The sequence below is a fragment of the Gopherus evgoodei genome, chromosome 10 (genome assembly GCF_007399415.2).
Source record: "Gopherus evgoodei ecotype Sinaloan lineage chromosome 10, rGopEvg1_v1.p, whole genome shotgun sequence".
Taxonomy (NCBI): domain Eukaryota; kingdom Metazoa; phylum Chordata; order Testudines; family Testudinidae; genus Gopherus; species Gopherus evgoodei.
Genome location: NC_044331.1, coordinates 7970391 through 7990576, shown reverse-complemented (window position 1 = coordinate 7990576; position 20186 = coordinate 7970391). Strand labels below are relative to the sequence as shown.

The 20186-nt window shown below is 43.1% G+C and overlaps 1 protein-coding gene across 2 annotated transcripts; it reads right to left on the bottom strand.

Moving 5' to 3' along the window:
- Positions 1–9981: 9981 nt before the first annotated feature.
- Positions 9982–18540, bottom strand: SELENOS (selenoprotein S). Of its 2 annotated transcripts, none has more exons than XM_030578181.1 (6): positions 18399–18540; positions 18019–18153; positions 16169–16275; positions 14517–14606; positions 14331–14406; positions 9982–11178 (listed from the first exon to the last, which is right to left on the bottom strand). In XM_030578181.1, exons 1-6 carry the CDS (start codon positions 18475–18477, stop codon positions 11096–11098), a joined length of 570 nt encoding a protein of 189 aa, XP_030434041.1. In that variant the 5' UTR covers positions 18478–18540; the 3' UTR covers positions 9982–11095. The 2 variants fall into 2 exon arrangements, with proteins under 2 accessions (XP_030434041.1, XP_030434040.1); XM_030578180.1 differs by having other exon boundaries at positions 14328–14406; positions 18399–18539.
- Positions 18541–20186: the final 1646 nt, after the last annotated feature.

Here is a 20186-nt window from a genome sequence, read left to right as displayed (position 1 = left end):
TAATCCCAGCTCAGTTCAGAGGGGAAGCCCCAGTGCAGGTAGGGTTGCAGAGCAAGCTTGCCCCACACACCTCCTGCAGTGGCAGCTTCTGTCCCATGGGGCTGGGCACAGCTTCCTATTGCAGGCATTGGGTTGCAGCGCCACTCAAGCTTGGCCCAAACGTGGGAGAAGTATATGTTAATCTAGGTTAGGGTCCAGTGATGGGTTAATCAGCCCCTGGATGTGGCAACCCCCCTAGAAACTTCCTGCAACCCACTGGTGGGTCAGGACTTACTGTTTGGGAAAAACTTACAGTGTAGACAAGCTTCCTTCATTTTTTCCACCATACTCTTTAAACCGACTGCACCCCTTGGGCCCATTTCTTTATTGGATCTACAATGGGTGCTATCACTGATACAGATGAACCCATATAAATTGTTTGGTAAAATTCCCTAGTATAGATGTAGCCTTAGCCAGGCTTTTCTGTGCCTGCACCACTTTCCTACACTCTGTCTCCAGTTAACTCATAAAAGCTTTTTAGCCTGGATTAGATTGCTGTGGCCCCACGATTCCCTGTAGTTGTAAAGACATGGCATGGTAATAATACAGCATTTCCTTTTTCTGCAACATAACTGTACCTGGTGCAGCCCATTGATCCTGTCCTTATTGCTGGGTGGTTTCTGCCTTTTCCAGTACAATTTTGCATCTTTAAATGCTAGGCTTTTCCATGACCGTTTTTTTAAATGTACGTTATGGTGCCAGCCACAATTTGCTAGGCGCTTTCCAAACACGTAGTGAGATTAGTGCCTGCACCAGAGTTCAAAGTCCGAAGACACAAGAACCATGTGAAAGGGAAGCCAATCAGGAGCAGGAACAAAACATAAAAAGTGATTGTATTTATTTATTAATTTAAAAAAAATACCCCCAACTAGCCCTTTTCCTAGTCCTTATTAAGATCAAAAATTGTTAATCTGAGGGAATAGTGGTAAATATTTCGTCCTGAACACCATAGAAGAAAAAATGTGCATAACTTAAGGAGAAAGGAGAGAGAGGAAAGAAAATCTGACATATGACAGCCTATTATCAAAAGAACTGGACTGTTATAAATAGGATACAAATACCAAACAATACTGTGAAGGCATGTCTTAGACAAAGGACATGATGTGCTTTAACAGTACTTGTATTCTTTGTCACTATAACATTACTGGGAGTCAATAGATAGGTTAGTTGCTGGTTATCTGAATATATAGGAGTTAGATGTTTAAGAACTGTGTATTGTTAGTTGTGGTACAATTCTTTTTTAAAAGCTGGGTATATCACCAGTCTCTCACTACCTGAGTAAGAATACTAGTCGTCTGTCTGTGATGAAAGTGGAGATACTGGTGCCACAATTCAGGGCAACTGCACCTGTACCCCACTTCTCTAGTCCACTAAGGGCACACACACTCAGACTTCTGGCTCCCCAGCCATTATTTCTCTTGAGCAGAGGACCACATCTCTCTCCCTCCTGACCAGGTTTTTTCCAGACTGCACAGTTCTTTGCCTACACTGCGAATTCCCTAGCCAGTCAGACAGCCTAAGCAGTCCTGCTTCACCTTCTCAGAGGCTCTAAACAGAATACAATGGACCCTTGCTAGAAAGCATGTATAGATAGCTTTGATTCACATATAACACAGTCACAGCCATGGATCCCAAATTTAATTACTGTAATAGCAATTCATTTTAACGCTGTCCCCGCTATAACGTGGTACTGCACATGGACCCCAAATCCCGTGTTCTAGCGAGGGTCCACACAGCCATTTATAAGCAAGAGCATTTACTTGTAAGGTGAAAGCATTACAGAGAAACATATGAAAACAATCAAAGAATGTACACAATGTTAATAAGCTTCCCAGAGATCACACACTCTCTTCACCTCCATCCCTCCCCCCAATCTTCACAAGGGCTCTCAAGGGGCTTACTCTTTCCAACAGTTCCCTAAGGACTGGGTTCCTCCCTTTGGACAAAAGGTCCTACCCATTTGCTGGGTTAGAAAGAAGGCTGCTTATCCAAAAGTCCATTTTCTGTCTGTTGGTTCTCTAGAGAATCCTGTATGAATCAGTACATGTGAGCCTCTCCAGGTGGTGGTTTCTCTCTGGAGGTGTTAATGAATCTGCCTAACCGCCCCTCCCCCCCGCCCGTTTTTAGTTCCTGGAGGGCTAAGGTCATCCTTCCCCATGAAATAACATACAATCCCTGGCCCGCAATGATATAGAAAGTTAAACTTAATTCAATAAGGTTTGACTAGGTTATTGCAGAAAACTACCCTATCTGTCACAACTGGCTTTAGGTAATACGCAAACAAAATACTATAGGATGCCAGGATGTTACAGTCATGACAAGAGATTTTGAAGCAAACTTGAATTCATGGGTAGGTGAGAATCCAATGTGGAAACATAAGAAAGTGAGTGAGCAAAAGGAAAGAGAGAAGAAATTATTCTCCCTTGGGCTACCCCTACACATGGAAGCAATGCAATTAATTTATTGCAACTGGGTTTACAAATCCAGGGGCAAAAGATGGGAGAAAGAGAGAGAAGAAAGAAAAAAAAATTACAGGAATAAGAGGAAGGAGAGAATTCCAGGCTGGTATCAAAAGAAAGAGAAAGTAGTTGAGGGAAAATGAGAAGCATCCGGAGAGGAAAGTCAGCCTCTGAAAAGAAAAAAGTATGTGAGATCATGCCTCCTAGGTTAGCGTGCAGGCCAATGAAAGACAATGGGTTACAAGTCTGGTACAGGAACCAGAGAAAGGAGAGTTTATTTAGGGCCTGATCCAGCACCCACTGAAGTCAGTTGGAATCCCTCCATTGACTTCAATGGGCACTGGATCAGACCCATATTAAGCAAGCAGATGATTCCCCAGCAGCCTTACAAATTTGAAGCAAGGGGTGGGTTGATGGTTTCCCCTGAGAAAGAGGTTGAACTTTTCTTTTTTACCCCCAAAATGCTGTGCAAGACCCCTTTGCTTGCAGAAGAGAAACCTTTCCATCCCAGACAGATCAAGAGAAAGCTGTTTGTTCAAGTGAAAAAATTACTCCCTTCTGGATAGGGCAAAAGCATTGCTTAATCAGTTCCTAAGACGAGCTTCTGTCTGGAACCTTTTTTCTTGACACACATGGACTGTGACCCAGCATGTACTAACAGCCATCTCTAGTGAAATAACACTGCTTATGCCGATAAAATCCTTTAATCTGCTGTGGTATTATTTCTTTCCAAATGGTTAAAAAAAAGTTAATTCCTTTTTATTATATTTTTGCAGTATTTGACATTATTTCTAGTGGAAGATTATCACTTACAAGAGGTCAAGATACATTCTTACCACTTTTGGCCTGAAAAGGGGAACAGAAATCTCAATTTAGCAGACACAGTTTAGCAGAGTTAGAAAGGCCTCGCTCCGAACTGTGCCAGGCAGAATAAATGAAATTTCTGAGCATTTATTGAGTGGTTCTTCAAATAACCCTACTGAAGTCAAGATGGTGGTTTATGGGGGTGGGGTATTGCTTTTTGCCTGTGTAAAAACTGCATCATCAGACCCTAAAACACATGGCAAAATACTTTGAGAGAAACTTTAGAACACTGGCTTAAAATTAACTCAAAGGGAGGGACAATTCCCTTCAAAATAAGTGAGGTGCGGCAAGTCTTGTCTATGTGTAGTGGCAAGAATAGGAGCACTCTAACCAGGCTCCAAATTGGCATTTAAAAATCTCCTGATTCAAGGGAAAGCCATCAGGTTCTTGAGTCACAAGACTCTTCTGACAGGAAAAGGCAGTTAACACGGTTAAAAGGCAATGAAAGACAGGGCTGGGCTGACATGTTGTCAACCGGCTTCTTCTCATAGAGGAAAAAAACCCTCATAAAAATGTCAGATCTATTTGACTTTACAACGGATATAGAGAGGATGAAGTTTATAAGACGGCAGGCGAACAGGAATACAGGGATTAAAACAAGTAGAGTTTGATTTACGTTTCTCCCACCCTTTCTTAGGTCAGATAGGCAGTGGTTCGCAACCAGGGACGTGTACCCCTGGGGTTCCACAAAGGTCTTCCGGGGGGTACATCAACTCATCTAGATATTTGCCTAGTTTTACAACAGCTGCATAAAAAGCACTAGCGAAATCAGTAAACAAAATGAGAACGTCAGCCATGTTTCACTGATAGTGAGCTGTGACACTTTTATATTTTGATGTCTGGTTTTGTAAGTAAGTAGTTTTTAAGTGAGGTGAAACTTGGGGTATGTGAGACAAATCAGACTCCTGAAAGGGGTACAGTAGTCTGGGAAGGGTCAGAATCACTGAGATAGGGCATTCTTGGCTAGATTTTATTGTGGGGGGATCGCTGTATACACAAGAAAACAAAGCAAGCACCTTTTTTTGAATTAAAAGGCAGTAATTCCATTGCCGGGCTCCACAGAGGTGAGCTTTACCCTCACGGTTTATGACATCACCAAAGCCCCCAGTGGAACTGAAGCCCTGGAATTCACAACAGAGAGGACATGCCGAGTGGCCCAGAATAGACAGGAATGGCATCTAACAGAACAGGGAGGATTCAGATTCAAAATTCACATTGTTTATTCCATGTCACTCACATAACTAGGAGAAGAGGCTGATGTGTGAGAATATTAGTTACACACTACTAGACAAAATGCCAAATCTTTTCACACACACAGGTAGAAAATTGAGCACTTGTTAGGACCAAACACACAATTTAGATCCACGTCTAGTTGTCAAGCTGCAGGTCAACATTATCCTGAATGATAATGAGGCTTTGTATATATTTTATGTACATGGATAAAGCAGAGAGATGTCATTCTTTTGGGATAAGTGGAGTTTATGTGACGGCCACAGGGAAAGTGTAACTTATTTGGTACACATTATTTGCTGGTAATTTTGCTCTCTTTGCTTATCCTGTGGAAAACCCTATGATGAGCATATTATAAATACATAAATAATGTAATAGTGCATTATAAATTCTTTACTATTTTTTAAATGATGGTGTTAAAGAAATAGAGTAGGTTTTAACTGCTCTAGGAACCTAATTGTTACAGTTCTTTGGTAACCAGCGTTCAAACCAATTCTTTAAAACTCTTCAAACACTTGCAAACGAGCACGCGTCACATATTCAAGATAACAGAGTCGTGTTAGAAAATCTAGTTCGGCAGCTAGTAATACTTGTCTGCGTCACAATATTTCCAGCATTGCTGTGTTTTCCTGGGTGATGCAGAAACCCTGCTGCTCCCTCCAGACTTCCTACACTCTCTGCTCTTCCCTTCAGCTTTCCCCGGTCCTGACACTGACCAAACCCAGCATCTCCTCTCGTTTCAATCACAGGGATGACAAGATGTTAGGCCTGTGGCATATTTGTCAGCCTATCAGCCCGTTTGATTAGCGACTGTGCTGTTACTCTCCAAAAACCTGGAACAACGCTGCCCTCCTATGGTCTGACATAGTAATGCAGCAATACGCTCCATGGGCTTCCTGCAGGAAAAGAGACGGCTGCTGCATCTGATCACAACAGTTCAGACCTTGCTTCACAAAAGGAAACTTTGTTTCATGCATTTGACTACCCTTCTTTCAAAAGAGACTCGTTTAACTTTTGGAAGTGCCTGGAAAATTTATATTTTAGAAGTGACAGCTGGGGACACAGCGCCTGGGGTGTCTTATACCTATGCAGTAGGACAAACAGTGTTTGCACGTCTGGTTAAACACAAACGTCATTACTGCTGTGCTGGGAGAAGATATTTATAGCAGAAAGATGGTCAGGTCACAGCTTTTAATGAAGGTTTTGTTATTATTACTGGTTTTTTTTTTTAGTAGTAGTAGCGTTTCCCACTGACACCATCCTCTAGTTTTCATCTGTACAGCAGATCACTAAAAACAGGAAGCACATTTACAACATAACCTCTCAAAGATCAAGTTCCTGATTTTACCTCCATTCCCTTTTAAAAAGGAAGAGAGAAAATTCTCAGAATTTGCCCTCAAAACATTTCTCACCCCACAAAACTAACCCTTTCGTTTTTGCCATAAAATGTCAGCAGCCAATCGGAATCTGCTATGCACCGTGTCCTCGAGGGAATGGTGATGAGTAAGATCACTAAAGAGAGGGGGCTGAAGTGAAAGGAGGGGAAGCAATGGAGGCGAAGCAGACTGAGCATGAGGCAGCTGATAGCAAACTGTACCTTTTAATCCTTTCTTTTAGACTTACCCCTGGGGCAGGCATCAGTCTATCTCAGAAGGATTTGCTGTCTCAGAAACAAAGCTTCAGAACATCACAAGACAGTAAAACATTTCCATGGTCAACATAACCTCAGAGAGCCCTTTTGGCTGCTGCCCAGGCTTCTTTTGGCTCTCATAGAGCTCAGCTCAGCTACAGAGGACAGTGGCTCGGCCTCTCGAAGGCCTCAATCCATGCAGTGGGCCCTTCAGTTAGCAGCCACCACAAGACAACAAACAGGGAGGGAAAACAGAGGCAGAAGTGAAAAATGCACAGGAGGAGAGAGCATGGATGGACCGGGGCATGGTGAAAGGAGTCAGAATAGGGGCTGCCTACCTGTCAAGTCATCATGGCAGGTGCTTGCAGGAAGAGGTTAGGAACCAGAGGTTTAAATCCACCTCTAGGTCCCCACTGGAAGTGAATTGAGCAGGGCCTATTCTAAACCAGTGTTTCCCAAACTTGGGATTCCATCCTGGGCCTGAGAAACCTTCCCAATGAAAGTTTAGTCAAAACTGCTATCTTTCAAGTCTAGCTATATTTCTAAGGCAACTAACACCTTGGAAAGAGATTTTCAAAAGGCACAAACTTAACTCCTTTATGCCTTTGAAATTCTACCCCAAGGGTGTCTTATACTTGGAGGTTTAAACAGTATTCTGTTAACTAGAAACTCTGTATTGTTTTAGCAAAATAAGTGTCAGTTTTAATGTTTTACAGTATAATCTCTGCCAGAGAAATCGCTCCAGTAAATGCACAACAATGCAATCACAAGTCATTAAGCAATAAGCTTTTAAGCCAGAGAACACTGGTGTGGTTGCTGAAGCCAATGAGTTTAGGGACTGATCCTGCATCACTGCAGTTTGCTGAAATTTTGACATGGTCTTAAAGAGGAGCTTGGCACTCCACAGCTATGTTATAACCCCATTTTCACTCACTTGTAGTTCTGGATAATTCTCCCTCTGGGCTAAAACTTTCCATATTTGCTTTCAGTCCAGAATTAATCTGCTTTTTAGATGTCTGAGGGAAAAAGCTTCCAGCTGTTTGAGTAATTGCAAGCCAAAAACAAATATAAAGCAGGAGGGTGGGAGTAGGATTTTTAATTTGCTCACTATTAACTAAAAAATGGCTGATTCAAGAGGACTCAAATTTGGCACGTTTCACAGACCTGAGGATTAAGGTGGTTTTTTTTGTTTTTTAAAGTTACCAGCAACTAAATAAACTCACTCCATGCTCGGTGGGCATCTCTTAAGTTGCTAAGGAAGGAACAAAAATTGACATTACTAGTGGGGCTGGGCAAAACATTTATAGTTTGTCAGAAAAGACTAGTTCTGGTCACCCCTGAAAACTACTTGTGAATTTGACCCAATTAGTTTTGACTGGGCAAAAGTTTTTCCAAGGCCAGCTTCAGAAAAGAGAGCGCGAGAGGGTACTTTCCCCCTTCTAACCAATGGTGAGGGCATTTGCTGGGATGTAGGAAAAGCAGGGTTGAATCCCCACTCTGGAGCGGGGACTTGAACTCAGCTTTCCTGTGAGCATCCTAACCACTGGGCTCAGGGGTATTCTAGGGTGGGCTACTCTCAGTCACTCCCGTTGAAGCTGTTCCATTTTGTATAAATACATAAATATTCACTGTGCCTGAGTGAGCTCGCCTTTAGCTTGGCAATTAAGGCACTTGGCTGGAAGGGAGGAGACATGGAAGCAAATCTTCTTTGCCCAATCCCAAACGCAATCATTTGCCAAGCTCCAATGATCAGGGAGAGCTAAGTGAAACGCACATTCCCACTGTCTGGCCCGAACGGGGTCCTGACACAGAGAGGCAGTTAATAAAGATCCATTTAACACAGTAAAGATCTTTTAAGGGGAAAAAAGCTACCTTTAAACAAAAAAAAAAATCAGGAGTCTGGGAACAAGGTGAGTGCAAAGGAAGCCTCCCTACTCCCCCACCTATCTTTGATTCTGCCTCTTTAGAATCTTTGTAATCAGGGGCATTTTGCACTTTTCATTCAAAATTAAACGTCGCTTTCTATGGTGAAGATAGCAAGCCAGTGTGAACACATGGTGCTGCCCAGTAAACCCAGCCTTAGGGAAAACTCCCTCATGCTCAATCACAGGGGTCTGAAGGCAGCCCTGCCACCCCATTCACTCCTGTGATGCGTGATCTTCAAAAACTACTAATGGAGTTTTTCCTGGCCTCCCATTTTCCTTTGCTTTATTCCAAAATGAAAAACCCCAAGAAGTGAAATGCCTCACACTACAGTACATATCACACACATACTAAGGGATGTTTGACAGTATGAATCCAAGCACACACAGGCCAGGAAACGAAAAGATGGTTGTGGTAGTATATTAACAGCCTTCTCATTGCACAGTCTGTATGCATCTAGATACATCCTTTACAAGCCAAAATCAAAATGACGTATGTAATGGGAGCAGATTAACACTGGGAGATCCTTTACTCTTTCAGTTCCTGACTAGGGACTTTAAAGCTCACAAGATTAAATGACACATTGCTGGAATATTGCACTTATGGTCTGTGGTTGAAAGGTGGGAACATAAGATATAGAGGGTAATCACTATAAAGATTTGTGAACTCATCAAACGGAATTTCCATACAAATTAATAAGAAGAAATAGCCGTGAAGGGTCTCCAAGTGTGTGTTTAGAAGCACAATTCTGCAAGGGGTCTTAAGCTAGTTTAGTGAAATAGGGCACTGTACTAACTCAAAATAGAGAGATCAGAGAAGTGTGGACACTTGCCATATGCCTTTGATAGGAACTTCTCACACTTTCTCTTGCAAGAAACACAAAGAAGGACTAGCCAAAGCCACCCAATTCTCTGAAAGTACTGAAGAGGGTGGGACACTTCTAAATCAGCTGCCTTTGGATCAACACTATGTCCACCCACACGACTGAATATATACCAAAAAAAGGCTGAAGAGCCTGTGCTCTTTATTCACTTACTGTTTAGAGCACGTAGAATTTACACAGGCTGAAGTTAAACTCATTTGCAAACTGTAGACGCTTTTCAGCACAAATGTTCCATAACCAGCACACAGCACAGACCGACAGCAGGGTACAGAACAGGCTTCTGTAGCCAGCTGAGCTATTCACCATGAAAGACAGCTAGGCCATCAGCCCATGTTGGAAGATTTCTGCAGTGCCTCTGGTGGAGAGATGGTAAAATAAATTACTCTAGTGGCCTCCAGATGAAGGACCTGATCCTCCCTTGGGACCTACTAGACTCATGCAGGTTCCCACTGATGTCATTAGGGATCACTGTGAATCGATCCCACTGCAGGATCAGAGCGACAGAAGTAATAAATTATTATTCTTCTGTTTGAAGAGCTTTTAGTTTTCAAGTTAACCAGCCCGAGATATTTCCACCACCCCAAAAAGCCAGAGATCATTGACTACAGCCTGGAAAGAGCTACTGACCTTCTCCAACCATCTGAAAGCACAAGGCCCTTACCATATGTTTTTCAGCAGAAGGTCTCAAACTGTAACGGCTGGACAAAATTCAATTGCTGAGGATCTGTTTTATCCCATTTTCCATCATTTGGAACTTTCCAAAGCTTTTAGCCTGATGGCCTGGTCTCAGCCTGAAGGCGATTTATTTATTTATTAGAAAACGGACATTTGGCATTGAAAGAGCCCCCAGTGAAAATTGAAAGGATAAAAAAAATAAATCAATGAGAGGCATCACCAAAATGTCAGGCCAAGCATTAATGCTGAATTAGTAGTCAAAAAATGTAACCACACAATTCAGGAAGCATCTTGCTTTAGACACATTTATTGAACTAGAACAGGTACCTCCTATGTAAACAGATGCTGTAAAAACCAGAGTGTTGCAAATATTAAGTTTACAATTTAGTTCCAATGATATTCAATATTTACAGTGTTTTGTTTTAATAAAAATAGTTGAAATAAAAAAGATCTCGCAAGAACCCCCCATCTACTGTCAAATATCAGTGATCCTCACTGGTTTGTTTACCATTTATAAGGACAACATCATTCAATGCAGCTTGTCACAGAGACTCATCTATGATCATTGGAATTTGGTACTAAACCCATGACATCTGAGCCCTTAGAGCTATGCTCCAAGTCACCCACTGAAAGATTCAGCACTTAGTAATCAGCAGGAACATGAAGTCAGACTTTTTGAAGCGCCCCCAGGCATGGAAATATCATACAGGTAAGTGCTATCCTTCCAGGTCTCTGTCACCCACATGCCTTTGTGCTCCCCACTCCAATGGTAGGTTATTGTATCTCACCCAGGCTTTTTGAATCTCCAGTTCCACTGGAGATGTAGGTGCCCACTGAGAGTTTTGTAAAATTAAGATTTACCCATACTAGTGATAGCACTTTGGTCTCTTATAGCACTTCCTGGCCAAAGATCTCAAAGCACTTTATGACATTAATGAATTAAGTCCCACAGCACCCCCCATGAGGAAAGTCTACATCCCTTTTTTACAGAGGGGTAAACTGAGGCACAGACCATTAAGGAACTTGCCTCGAGTCACAAAGGCAGTCTGCTGAACAGCCACGCAGAGAAGCCAGACTTCATGACTGAATCACGTGCTTTAGCCACAGACCATGTTTCTCTAGATAAAATGAAAGACAACTGTTGATTGACATTCTGCTCCCCGTATAATCTTCAGTCTGTTAAAAAAGGATAAACCATTTTCTTGTGTGTGATAGTGTGTCAGGGCTTCTAGCTGTCACATTACAATCTGTGCATCATGTACATTTGTTTCTAAGTCTACACCTGTACTAAACCAAGCCCCCGAAGAGTCACTGTGACATGCAAGCTGCAGGCAGTTGAATAGTGGGTCAGATTAGACCTGCTAGTGTCGTTAGACACCAGTAAGGTTAGCCTCATCCACTGGAAGATGGACCGCCTCTGCGACCTGGTCTCCAAGCACAGGTTCCACCGCCTTCTCCAGACAAAGGATTATAACCTGCAATGACAGAGCAGGGATAGTAAAATCATGGACAATTGAGAGTTAGAGGTGAACTCCAGTCTAAGAGGGGATTTACTTTGTAACACAATCCAACAGTCCATGTCATCAATAACTGAAGTTTGGCAATGTTAAGAGGTTACATATCACAATACAGCACTCATATTTCACAAATCTGGCCCACTCCAGCAGGGAAATTAAGTGACAGAAGACTCACAGGGCTTCCAAAATGCACAAGTGAGATGTGTAGTTTGCAATGATAACACTATACATAACAAAGTCTGCATCACAGACGTAGCACTGCTCCTTCATTATTGCAGAGCATTAAGCTTCATTTTTTTTGCCACGAGATTTGTCATAAACAGATAGTTAAGGGTTAATAGAACAGGAGTACTTCATGTCTCTTTTGACTGTAAAGGGTTAACAAGTTCAGTGAGCCTGACTGTCACCTGACCAGAGGACCAATCAGGGGACAGGATATTTTCAAATCTTGAGGGAGGGAAGTTTGTGTGTGTGTTGTTAGTGTTTGGTTGTTGTTCTCTCTGGGTTCTGAGAGTGACCAGACACGCAACCAGGTTTCTCTCCAATCTCTCTGATACAGTCTCTTATCAGATTGTCCAGAATAGTAAGTACTAGGTAGATAAGGCGAGTTAGGCTTATGTTTGTTTTCTTTATTTGCAAATGTGTATTTGGCTGGAAGGAGTTCAAATTTGTATTTTGCTCAAAGGATTTTAATTTGTACTTGTATACTTAGGCTGGGAGGGTATTCCCAGTGTCTATAGCTGAAGGACCCTGTAACATATTCCATCTTAAATTTACAAAGAATTTTTACTCTTTTTCCCTCTTTAATTAAAAGCTTTTCTTGTTTAAGAACTTGATTTTTTTTTAATTCTGATGAGACCCCAGGGGACTGGGTCTGGATTCATCAGGGAATTGGTGGGGAAAAAGGAGAGAAGGGGGAGAGAAAGATTAAATTTCTCTCTGTGTTAGGATTACTCTCTCTCTCAGGGAGAGTCTGGGAAGGGGAGAGAGAAGGAGGGGGGGGAAGGTGAATTTTCCTCTCTGTTTTAAGATTCAAGGAGTTTGAATCACAGTGATCTTCCAGGGTAACCCAGGGAGGGGAAGCTTGGGAGAGGCAACGGTGAGGGAAAGGGTTTACTTTCCTTGTGTTAAGATCCAGAGGGTCTGGGTCTCGGGGGTCCCCGGGCAAGGTTTTGGGGGGACCAGAGTGTACCAGGCACTGGAATTCCTGGCTGGTGGCAGCGCTACGGGTACTAAGCTGGTAATTGAGCTTAGAGGAATTCATGCTGGTACCCCATCTTTTGGACGCTAAGGTTCAGAATGGGGAATTGTACCATGACAAGGTTAAACTCTGTAACCTCTTTAAAGTAAAGTAAACTTCTGACAGAAGCAAAGAAGTGGCATTGCTCCTGGTGTTAGAGAAACGCATGCCTCTCATCCCTATGGGTTCCACAATTGTTTTTATATTTACTTTCCCCGTTTCATAAGATAAACAGGACATAGATACTGAGTTTCAGTTGGCTCTCCTAAGATGTTAAATACCAGATTCCGTTACCTTTTACAAGGGTACGCTTGGAAAAGATACAGGCTTGCAAATTTCTCTTGTCTAATTATTTTGTCCATACATGATCAGCAGACAGATTACTCCTCTCTGCTATACTGACTGAGCAGTTTTCAATATCAACCTATTCTGTTCAAACCTCCACTAGTTTCCCCATCATTACAGAAGTTTAGCTGTCCAGTGAACAAGATAAAGTTCTGTTTGCAGAATTTTATTCAGCATCTAGAACAGCTTGCAGGATTCTTCAGCTGACCCTCATTTACCTCATGCGCAGCATATAGCCATCTAAATCCATAATCTGTCATTTAAGGAGGGATTTTGCCTGGGATGAAGCTAGGACAGGTGGCAATAGGGAAATGACTGAAGGAACCAACTTATGTTATGAAATTTCTTAGCTTAGCTGCAGCCCATTCTCTCTTATTCTCTCATTTCCTGTTCAGGACAGTTTTAATGCCAGGCATTCCACAGTAACAGACTGCTAGAGTATGCTGATGATAAGCAACATACAACGTGTCTGGCATTGATGGCAGTCAATCTCTCATTCAAGTAGGATTTTCAACTCAATAGTAAAATTAACTATTGACTAAACATATTAAAGTTGTGACAAAGTTCTTTGTGCGGCTACTGTAACTTATTCACTGCTGTACTCTCAAGGTGTGTTTCTTCTGCTTTGTACATTCATTGGTAGAATCATCTGGACAATCATTAATGGCAATATCAATTAGCATCTTGGTCCCAAATTAGGCTATTATTATTAGGGAAAGTAGGTGCATACGCGGGGGGGGGGGGGGAAGACTGGCTGTGCGGCTTTTATATATAGTAGTGATATCATGGCTCAATCACTGTGGCATCTGATCAATCAGGCAAATGAAATGCTGTATTAAACTAAAATTACACTTACATTTGCATAAAATAAAAAAACAAAAACACAGAAGAGAAGTACACCAGACCCTCGCTAGAACACAGGATTTGGGATTCATGCACGGGACCACGTTATAGCGGGCACCACGTGAAAATGAATTGCAATTAAAATAATTAAATTTGGGATCAATGGCTGTGACCGCATTATACGTGAATTGCTCTATATAGACGCATGTTCTAGCGAGGGTCCAGTGCATATAAAAAAATAGTGCTAGGAGACACACACAGAAAGACCAGAAGGCAGGCTGTGGCTCCTTTTATTAACCCTGACCAAAAGAAGTTACCCAAAAAAAAATGTTAATAAGAATCTATATTTGCTGAGATCAGGAGACAGTCATGCTAAAAAAGTTTTCTCAAGGGGCTGTAACTCTGTCAGGTTTCTCCACACAGAAACATACGAAAGGCCCAGAGATTTTTCCCCATAAAGTTCAGAATGTGGCTACAAAAGTTCAACTGACTTTGTATTGACTACAGTGCTTAAACAGGAGACTCCTCTAACCAGATATGTTCTGTATCAAGAATCAGAGCTTACCCTCTGTCTCAACAAAAAAAGAGACAAAATCACCCATGTATAAAATAACCGTCTAGATAGCCGAATAAATATTTCATTTTCCATAACTGACAGACACCCAGGTTTCATACTTACTACCTCCTCGCAAAGGCTTTTTGTTAGGTTTAGGCTTCGGGACTGTTGACGAGGCAGAAGCAGCGGATTCTATTTCTTGCTGTTCAGACAAATGAAAATTATTTAGAGCTTGTCAACTCGTCGTTTTCAGCTAGTTATCTAACTAAAGATATTTGCTGCAACATGTGACGTTTAAGGAGTAAAAGTTACCTGGTTCCGTTTCAGATTTCCTTTATAGCTTTTTCCTTCTTGCATGCTTTCCCACATGGCTACCTTTTGCCTTCTCTTCTCTTCTTCAAGCTGGGGGGGCCAGAGGGGGAGAAGAATTGGTAACACTGTTTGACTGTATAATTAACTGGAACAATCCCCAAAAAGCCAATAGCTGAAGTGCTGCCATTTTAGCATAGAAAAAAAAAAAATCAAACCAAACACTGAAACAATTCCTACTTTTCCTTGCCTTAGCAAAAGTAGTAATAGCCAAGTCTTTCCAACCACACTGCACAGGGATGGGAAAGAATATAACTTTAAATCATAGCAGCACCTCTTTTCCATGTGCTAAAACAATTTGAAAGAATAAAATGAAATGCTAAGTAAAGAGCTAACTAGATTTTAAAATATACAAAAAAAAAAAAAGAGGTCTTCTTGAAAGCAAATCTTTACAAATCATGGATATGAAGGTATTTAAAATATCATAGAGGCTTTTGGTGGAAGAAAACGTATTGTTCAAATTAAGCGTTGAAAAGCAGAATAAAGCATATTTTCACATGAATAGACAGAATTATCAGCATATGAAAATGCCACCAGAATCTTTCTTAAAGTAATTAATCTACTAGGCAGTACAGGATAATTGTTAACACATTAGACTTCTTCATTGTTAAGGAAGGGAGAAGAAAAGAAGTATATCAGTTTGCCCAGAATCAAAGAAAGCAAGGCTCTCTCAGTCTAAATGCATTGGATTAGATTTCCTAAAAGATGGCTATTCCTGAACACAGTTTTCCATTAGACTTTGGCTACCAGGATTTCTTCAAATATCAAACTGCACTGACAGGGACTTGGACCCTTAAAGATTACTTACAAAGAGATATTACCAGCTCTGCTGACTGCAGTCAGAAAATAAAGTGAACTAGGATTAGTGAGGTTCTTTACTGCTGTTCTGATTATTATCTTCTGTGGCATTCCTCATTAGTACAAGTTGTACTCTACAGCTTTTTAAGATCTCATGGAGTTGCACTGGCACTCAATTTCCTGAAGAATTAAGCTTGCTATTGAACATACAAATTCCACGTGCAATTGTGTGGTTAACTGGCATGCTAATATAGCCAGTGTAAGCATTTTTTGTGCGTGCAAACCCTTTTTTTATGTATGCAAATCACAGTCACTGCCGCCAAGCCTGACTTTTTAAAGAATCGGGCCTACAGAGAGTTCTCTCTTATTGTACTATTTTAGGAGAAAAAAGTGTTAACTAGGTCAGTTACTTCAGGAAAGAGTAGAACAAATAGTCCAGCATGAATTAATTTCCTGCATATTAGCAAGATCTGTTCATTTTGACTGATCAAGATCATCAAAGCTTCAACTCAACCAAGCACTTTGGCATTTGGGCTTAAGACAACTGTTCTCCTTATGCCAAAAGTCTTTGAAGTAATAGAAATGGAATACATCGTCAGTCTTCGCCATTTGACCCTTAAACCGTGGGTAATTTTCCAAACAGAATATGGAAGAAATCCAGGAGTTCACAGATCTTCTACAATTTGGTCAGGTATAAACCTACTCTGTTTCAAAAAAATAAAACAAAACAAAATAAAAATAAATAATGGACTGCAAATTAAGAAACTAAATAAATATCCTCCTGGCCCTCCCATTACCTGTCTTTGCTTTTCTTTGAATTTTTCAGCTTGTTCATTCAACTGCTCTTGCATCCTGAAGCGAGCTGCTGCCAGAGCTTCCTGCCGTCTCACCACCACATCAGGTTCTATAAGATCACGGAAAAAAGTTGGCAAAACAATCATCTTCAAAGAATCTTGATATAAAAGTGTAACCATACAGCTTTATAGCGGCTCTGGAAGAAACTGTAGCTGAAGCTCACTTTCTAACTAATCTTTTCCAATAACTTATATACTGATCCAACTGCTGATCACATTTAGAATTTTTGGAATGATCATTAATCCATTAAAGTTAACCGACCCATTGACAATTTAAAGTTGCCATTCTAGTGTTTGAGATTGGTTGGTAAGAATTACCCATACTCTTGCAGAGAAAACACTTTTATTTACATACAGAACTTTTTCTATCAGGAATCATTAACAAACCAGTCCAGATTGCCTCCCATTCCTTCTCCAATTGCTCCTGCTTGTCTCATCATAACAATAAAGTGGAAGATCCAACACGCTCTAGCAACAGACATGATTTATGAAGATATTAGACACGCTCCTCTCCAAGGAGAAAGCAGACAGCATGAGACAAGTCACCTATTGTATCCACCTCTCTCCCTGCTGCCTTTTGTAAAAAAACAAAAAACAACCCCCCAACCACACACACACCCCAAAAAAACCCTTCAGATATTTTACTCAGCATTTTCTACTTATAAAACGTCCCAGTATTAACATTTTCTATGCATGAGTTGTATATTAATATGTATTAAATCATGAATAAACAATTGTTTGGATAGAGAAGTTTCAGCATTAGTTGTGTAAAATACTGGATTTTTTGCATGTCAATTTTTTTCCTGTGACTTAGTACTTTCATTGCAGCCTGCAACAATGGAATACAATTTTTTAGAAAAAAAGATTCTTGTATAGTTTCATTGCACAGCGACATCCAGTTACCCCATGAAAGAAAGCCAGCATGCAACGAGAAGGCAATAGGTGGTTTAATAGGCTCCATGGTGCCAGTGTGCCAGCCTGAGTCAGTACTGGGCAATTATTCTTTACTGAGCACCACAAGTGTACCTCATCCTTTACAGCAGCCGGAATCCAACTGAAACAAAGCCTGGACAGCATACAATTTACAACCTAGAGCCACGACTCAAGAGAGAAGATTGCATACACAGTAGGCAACTATGCACACATATGACTTACGAAGTGGGTGGTGCTAAGGGATAATATGAAGAATGAAGTGACTGGCAAATACTAATCAGGAGGGTTTGCAAAGCATATCAAGCATCTTGTAGTTTCTCTGGCAATTCTATAAGGTGCTCAACTTCCATGGTGATGAACTCTGAAGTATTTGGGCACCACAGTATCATATATGTCACTATACAGAACGCGTCACTTTCAAGATCATAGTCAAGACCCAGTATCCCCAGATTCTATGCTATCCTGCAGCACCTCTCCTCACTGCTTCCTTTATTTCTCCCTTCTCCTTTCAGGCCACCCTCCATCTTTGGCAAAGCCTCTCCAGTCTTCAAAGCCAGATCTTTCACTAAGCCTCCCCTCCTCTGACCTCCTGGCCAAGGAGGGCTCTGCACCTTTGGGGCCGGAAAAGTTGCCCTGGGGATCACATCCGTGTGAGTTCATAAGATCCTTAGGGCAGGAAGGCTGCCACATATTTGGTGTTTAATGAAGCTCTGCGCATGTCTGAGAGTCCACCAAAAACCGTGACTTTGGGCAGCCCTCCGAGCTATGACACCCGAGGACCCACCGTAAAGGATCTCAACAGCGGAAGGCGCCCAGGGCAAGCGACCGCGCCACCCCGGAGCCAAGGGAGATGTACAAACCAAGCGGCCCCCCAGCTGCATGGGGTCGGCTCCTCCTCGGGGCTCTCATCTTTTCAGCCAGCTTCTGAGCGAGGAGGCAGACGGCGACGCAGGCGAAGAGGAGGTACCAGCCGTAGCTGGCCAGCAGCGAGCCCACTGGGGAGAGAGGAGACGGACGCGTCGAGCCAGAGGTGCCAAGGCCGGGGCTGGAGTCCCACTTGCTGGCGGGGACGGGGGCCCCGGGGCTCATCCCCACACACTCCTAGGGGGCCTGTCACCTCTCGCCCCCCCGGGCCGGGCTGCTCCCAGGGTCGGCGCTAGGCCCAGCGCCTATCCCCCCCCGACCCGGCCCCCTCGGGGCGCGTTACCCCCAGAGCCCGGCCCCGCTCCCGGCCCCGCACCCGACTGCTGCAGGGCCTGGACCGCCTCCTGCTCCAGCGGGGGCCTGCCGAGAGCCGGCGCCTCCCCGCCCAGCTCCATCCCGGCGGACGCGGCCTCCCCTCGCAGCGAGCCGGGTTCGCTGCGCCAGCCCGGCGGATCGCCACATCCGGGAGCAGGCACCGCCCACCGGCACCCGTCCCCGAGCTCGGCGACACGTAGCCAGGGCCTGGGGAGGCTCCCCCAATCAGAAAACAGCGCTGATGGTGACGACGGCCAATCGCGAACCATCAGGGGGCGGGCGTCAGTCAAGAGACGAGGCAGAGACCAATCAAAAGAAGAGGAATCGGAGCTGCGGCCAATCAAGCAATGAGGGGGAGGACATCAAAACTTAAACCAATCAGCAGCGGTGTCAGACGCTCAGCCCAATGATAAGATACCAAGAAGCGGAGCGAGGGTATCCCTAGACCAATCAGAGGGAAGAGGTGCTCAGTCTGAGGAGCCCGGGTCTATCACTACTCAGGTTCCCTGACCCCGCCCCCGGGAATGAGTGATGGGTACAGCTGCCCCCACGAGCCTGTCTTTGGACATGACCAAGTCCTGGCCTTGAGATCCTGCACCCCTGTGTCTAATGGCTGTGAAAGCTCCCTGCCTGCAGCCTGTGACTGGCCTGGAAGAACCCGGCATTTATTCCTCTCTCCACATTTGCCAGTGCATCCCCTGCTAGATAAGCTGCCAGCCCTTGTCTTTTACACCCCTGCTGCTGCCTGAAACAGCCATGATTTGGCACTGGTTACACCTAGCCCCCGCTTCAAGCCTCCTTTGCACTAGCATCAGATTTTAAGAACAAGTCTCCCTACTCTTCATCTCTTAGCTCTTTTGTTGGCTGCAGGATGCCAGTCTTCTCAGACAGCTGACTGCTGTTCATTTCCCAGATAGGTTCCCCAGTTGCAGCTTCTAGATACTCTCTGCCTACATTCATCCTAGCTTCCTGGGTCCACTCCCCAGATGCTCCTCTGTACAGCTGCATGTCATTTTAGGACTCACTACTGCTTGTCCTTCAACAGAGCTCCCAATAGCAGATCAGTGTTTTAACAATTTTATGCAACACTGGTACATGCTCACTCTTACCTAGACCCCCAACCCCTGCCCCTAATCAGGGCTGCTCCAAGGCATATCTGTCCTGTTTTTCCTTTTTGATGGCATTAGTTCATTACACCCAGGCAGGCAGGCAGCCTACTGCTTCATTAGTTTGGCTTGCAATGGGAAGAGACTGCAACCATGAGTGTTGCTGAATAAGCGTGCCAGATCACTCAGCATATTTAGGAGGCTAGCTGACTCGAACCTTTTAAAGGCATGCTTCAGGCATGGTGACTGAAAAGGCATTGTGGTGCAAGAGGTTTAGGAGCTCTAACATTGCAGTGTTTTTGCAATGGGTGATTTATACATACTGCAATTATGCTAATAGAAGTTACACAGATCTCCTAGGGTCATTTCGTAGATGGGAGACAGCTTCACAGTACCAAGTTGCACGAGTGCTGATGAGAAGGATGACTACTGAATTAACGAACCAATGACCTAATTGGCTACTGGTACTGCGATCTTTGGATAACACAAAACTGAAGTCTTGGCCCTAGTTAACAGATGTATAACTTTTGCTGCTGTTAGATTTCAGAGTGGTAGCCGTGTTAGTCTGTATTAGCAAAAACAATGAGGAGTCCTTGTGGCACCTTGGAGACAAATGTATTAAGGTGCCACAAGGACTCGTTTTTCCAAAAGAAAATAAGGGTTAGCCCACTGACTAAATTCAA

Bases quoted from the DNA above. Each gene is read 5' to 3' on its own strand.
- SELENOS (XM_030578180.1), bottom strand. From the start codon at position 18,477: ATGGAGCTGGGCGGGGAGGCGCCGGCTCTCGGCAGGCCCCCGCTGGAG. The intron at 16,276-18,018 runs GTTTGTACATCT...GTGATCTTATAG, and splicing joins TGCAGCTGGGGGGCCGCTTG to AACCTGATGTGGTGGTGAGA. The intron at 14,607-16,168 runs GTAATGGGAGGG...TGGCCCCCCCAG, and splicing joins TCAAAGAAAAGCAAAGACAG to CTTGAAGAAGAGAAGAGAAG.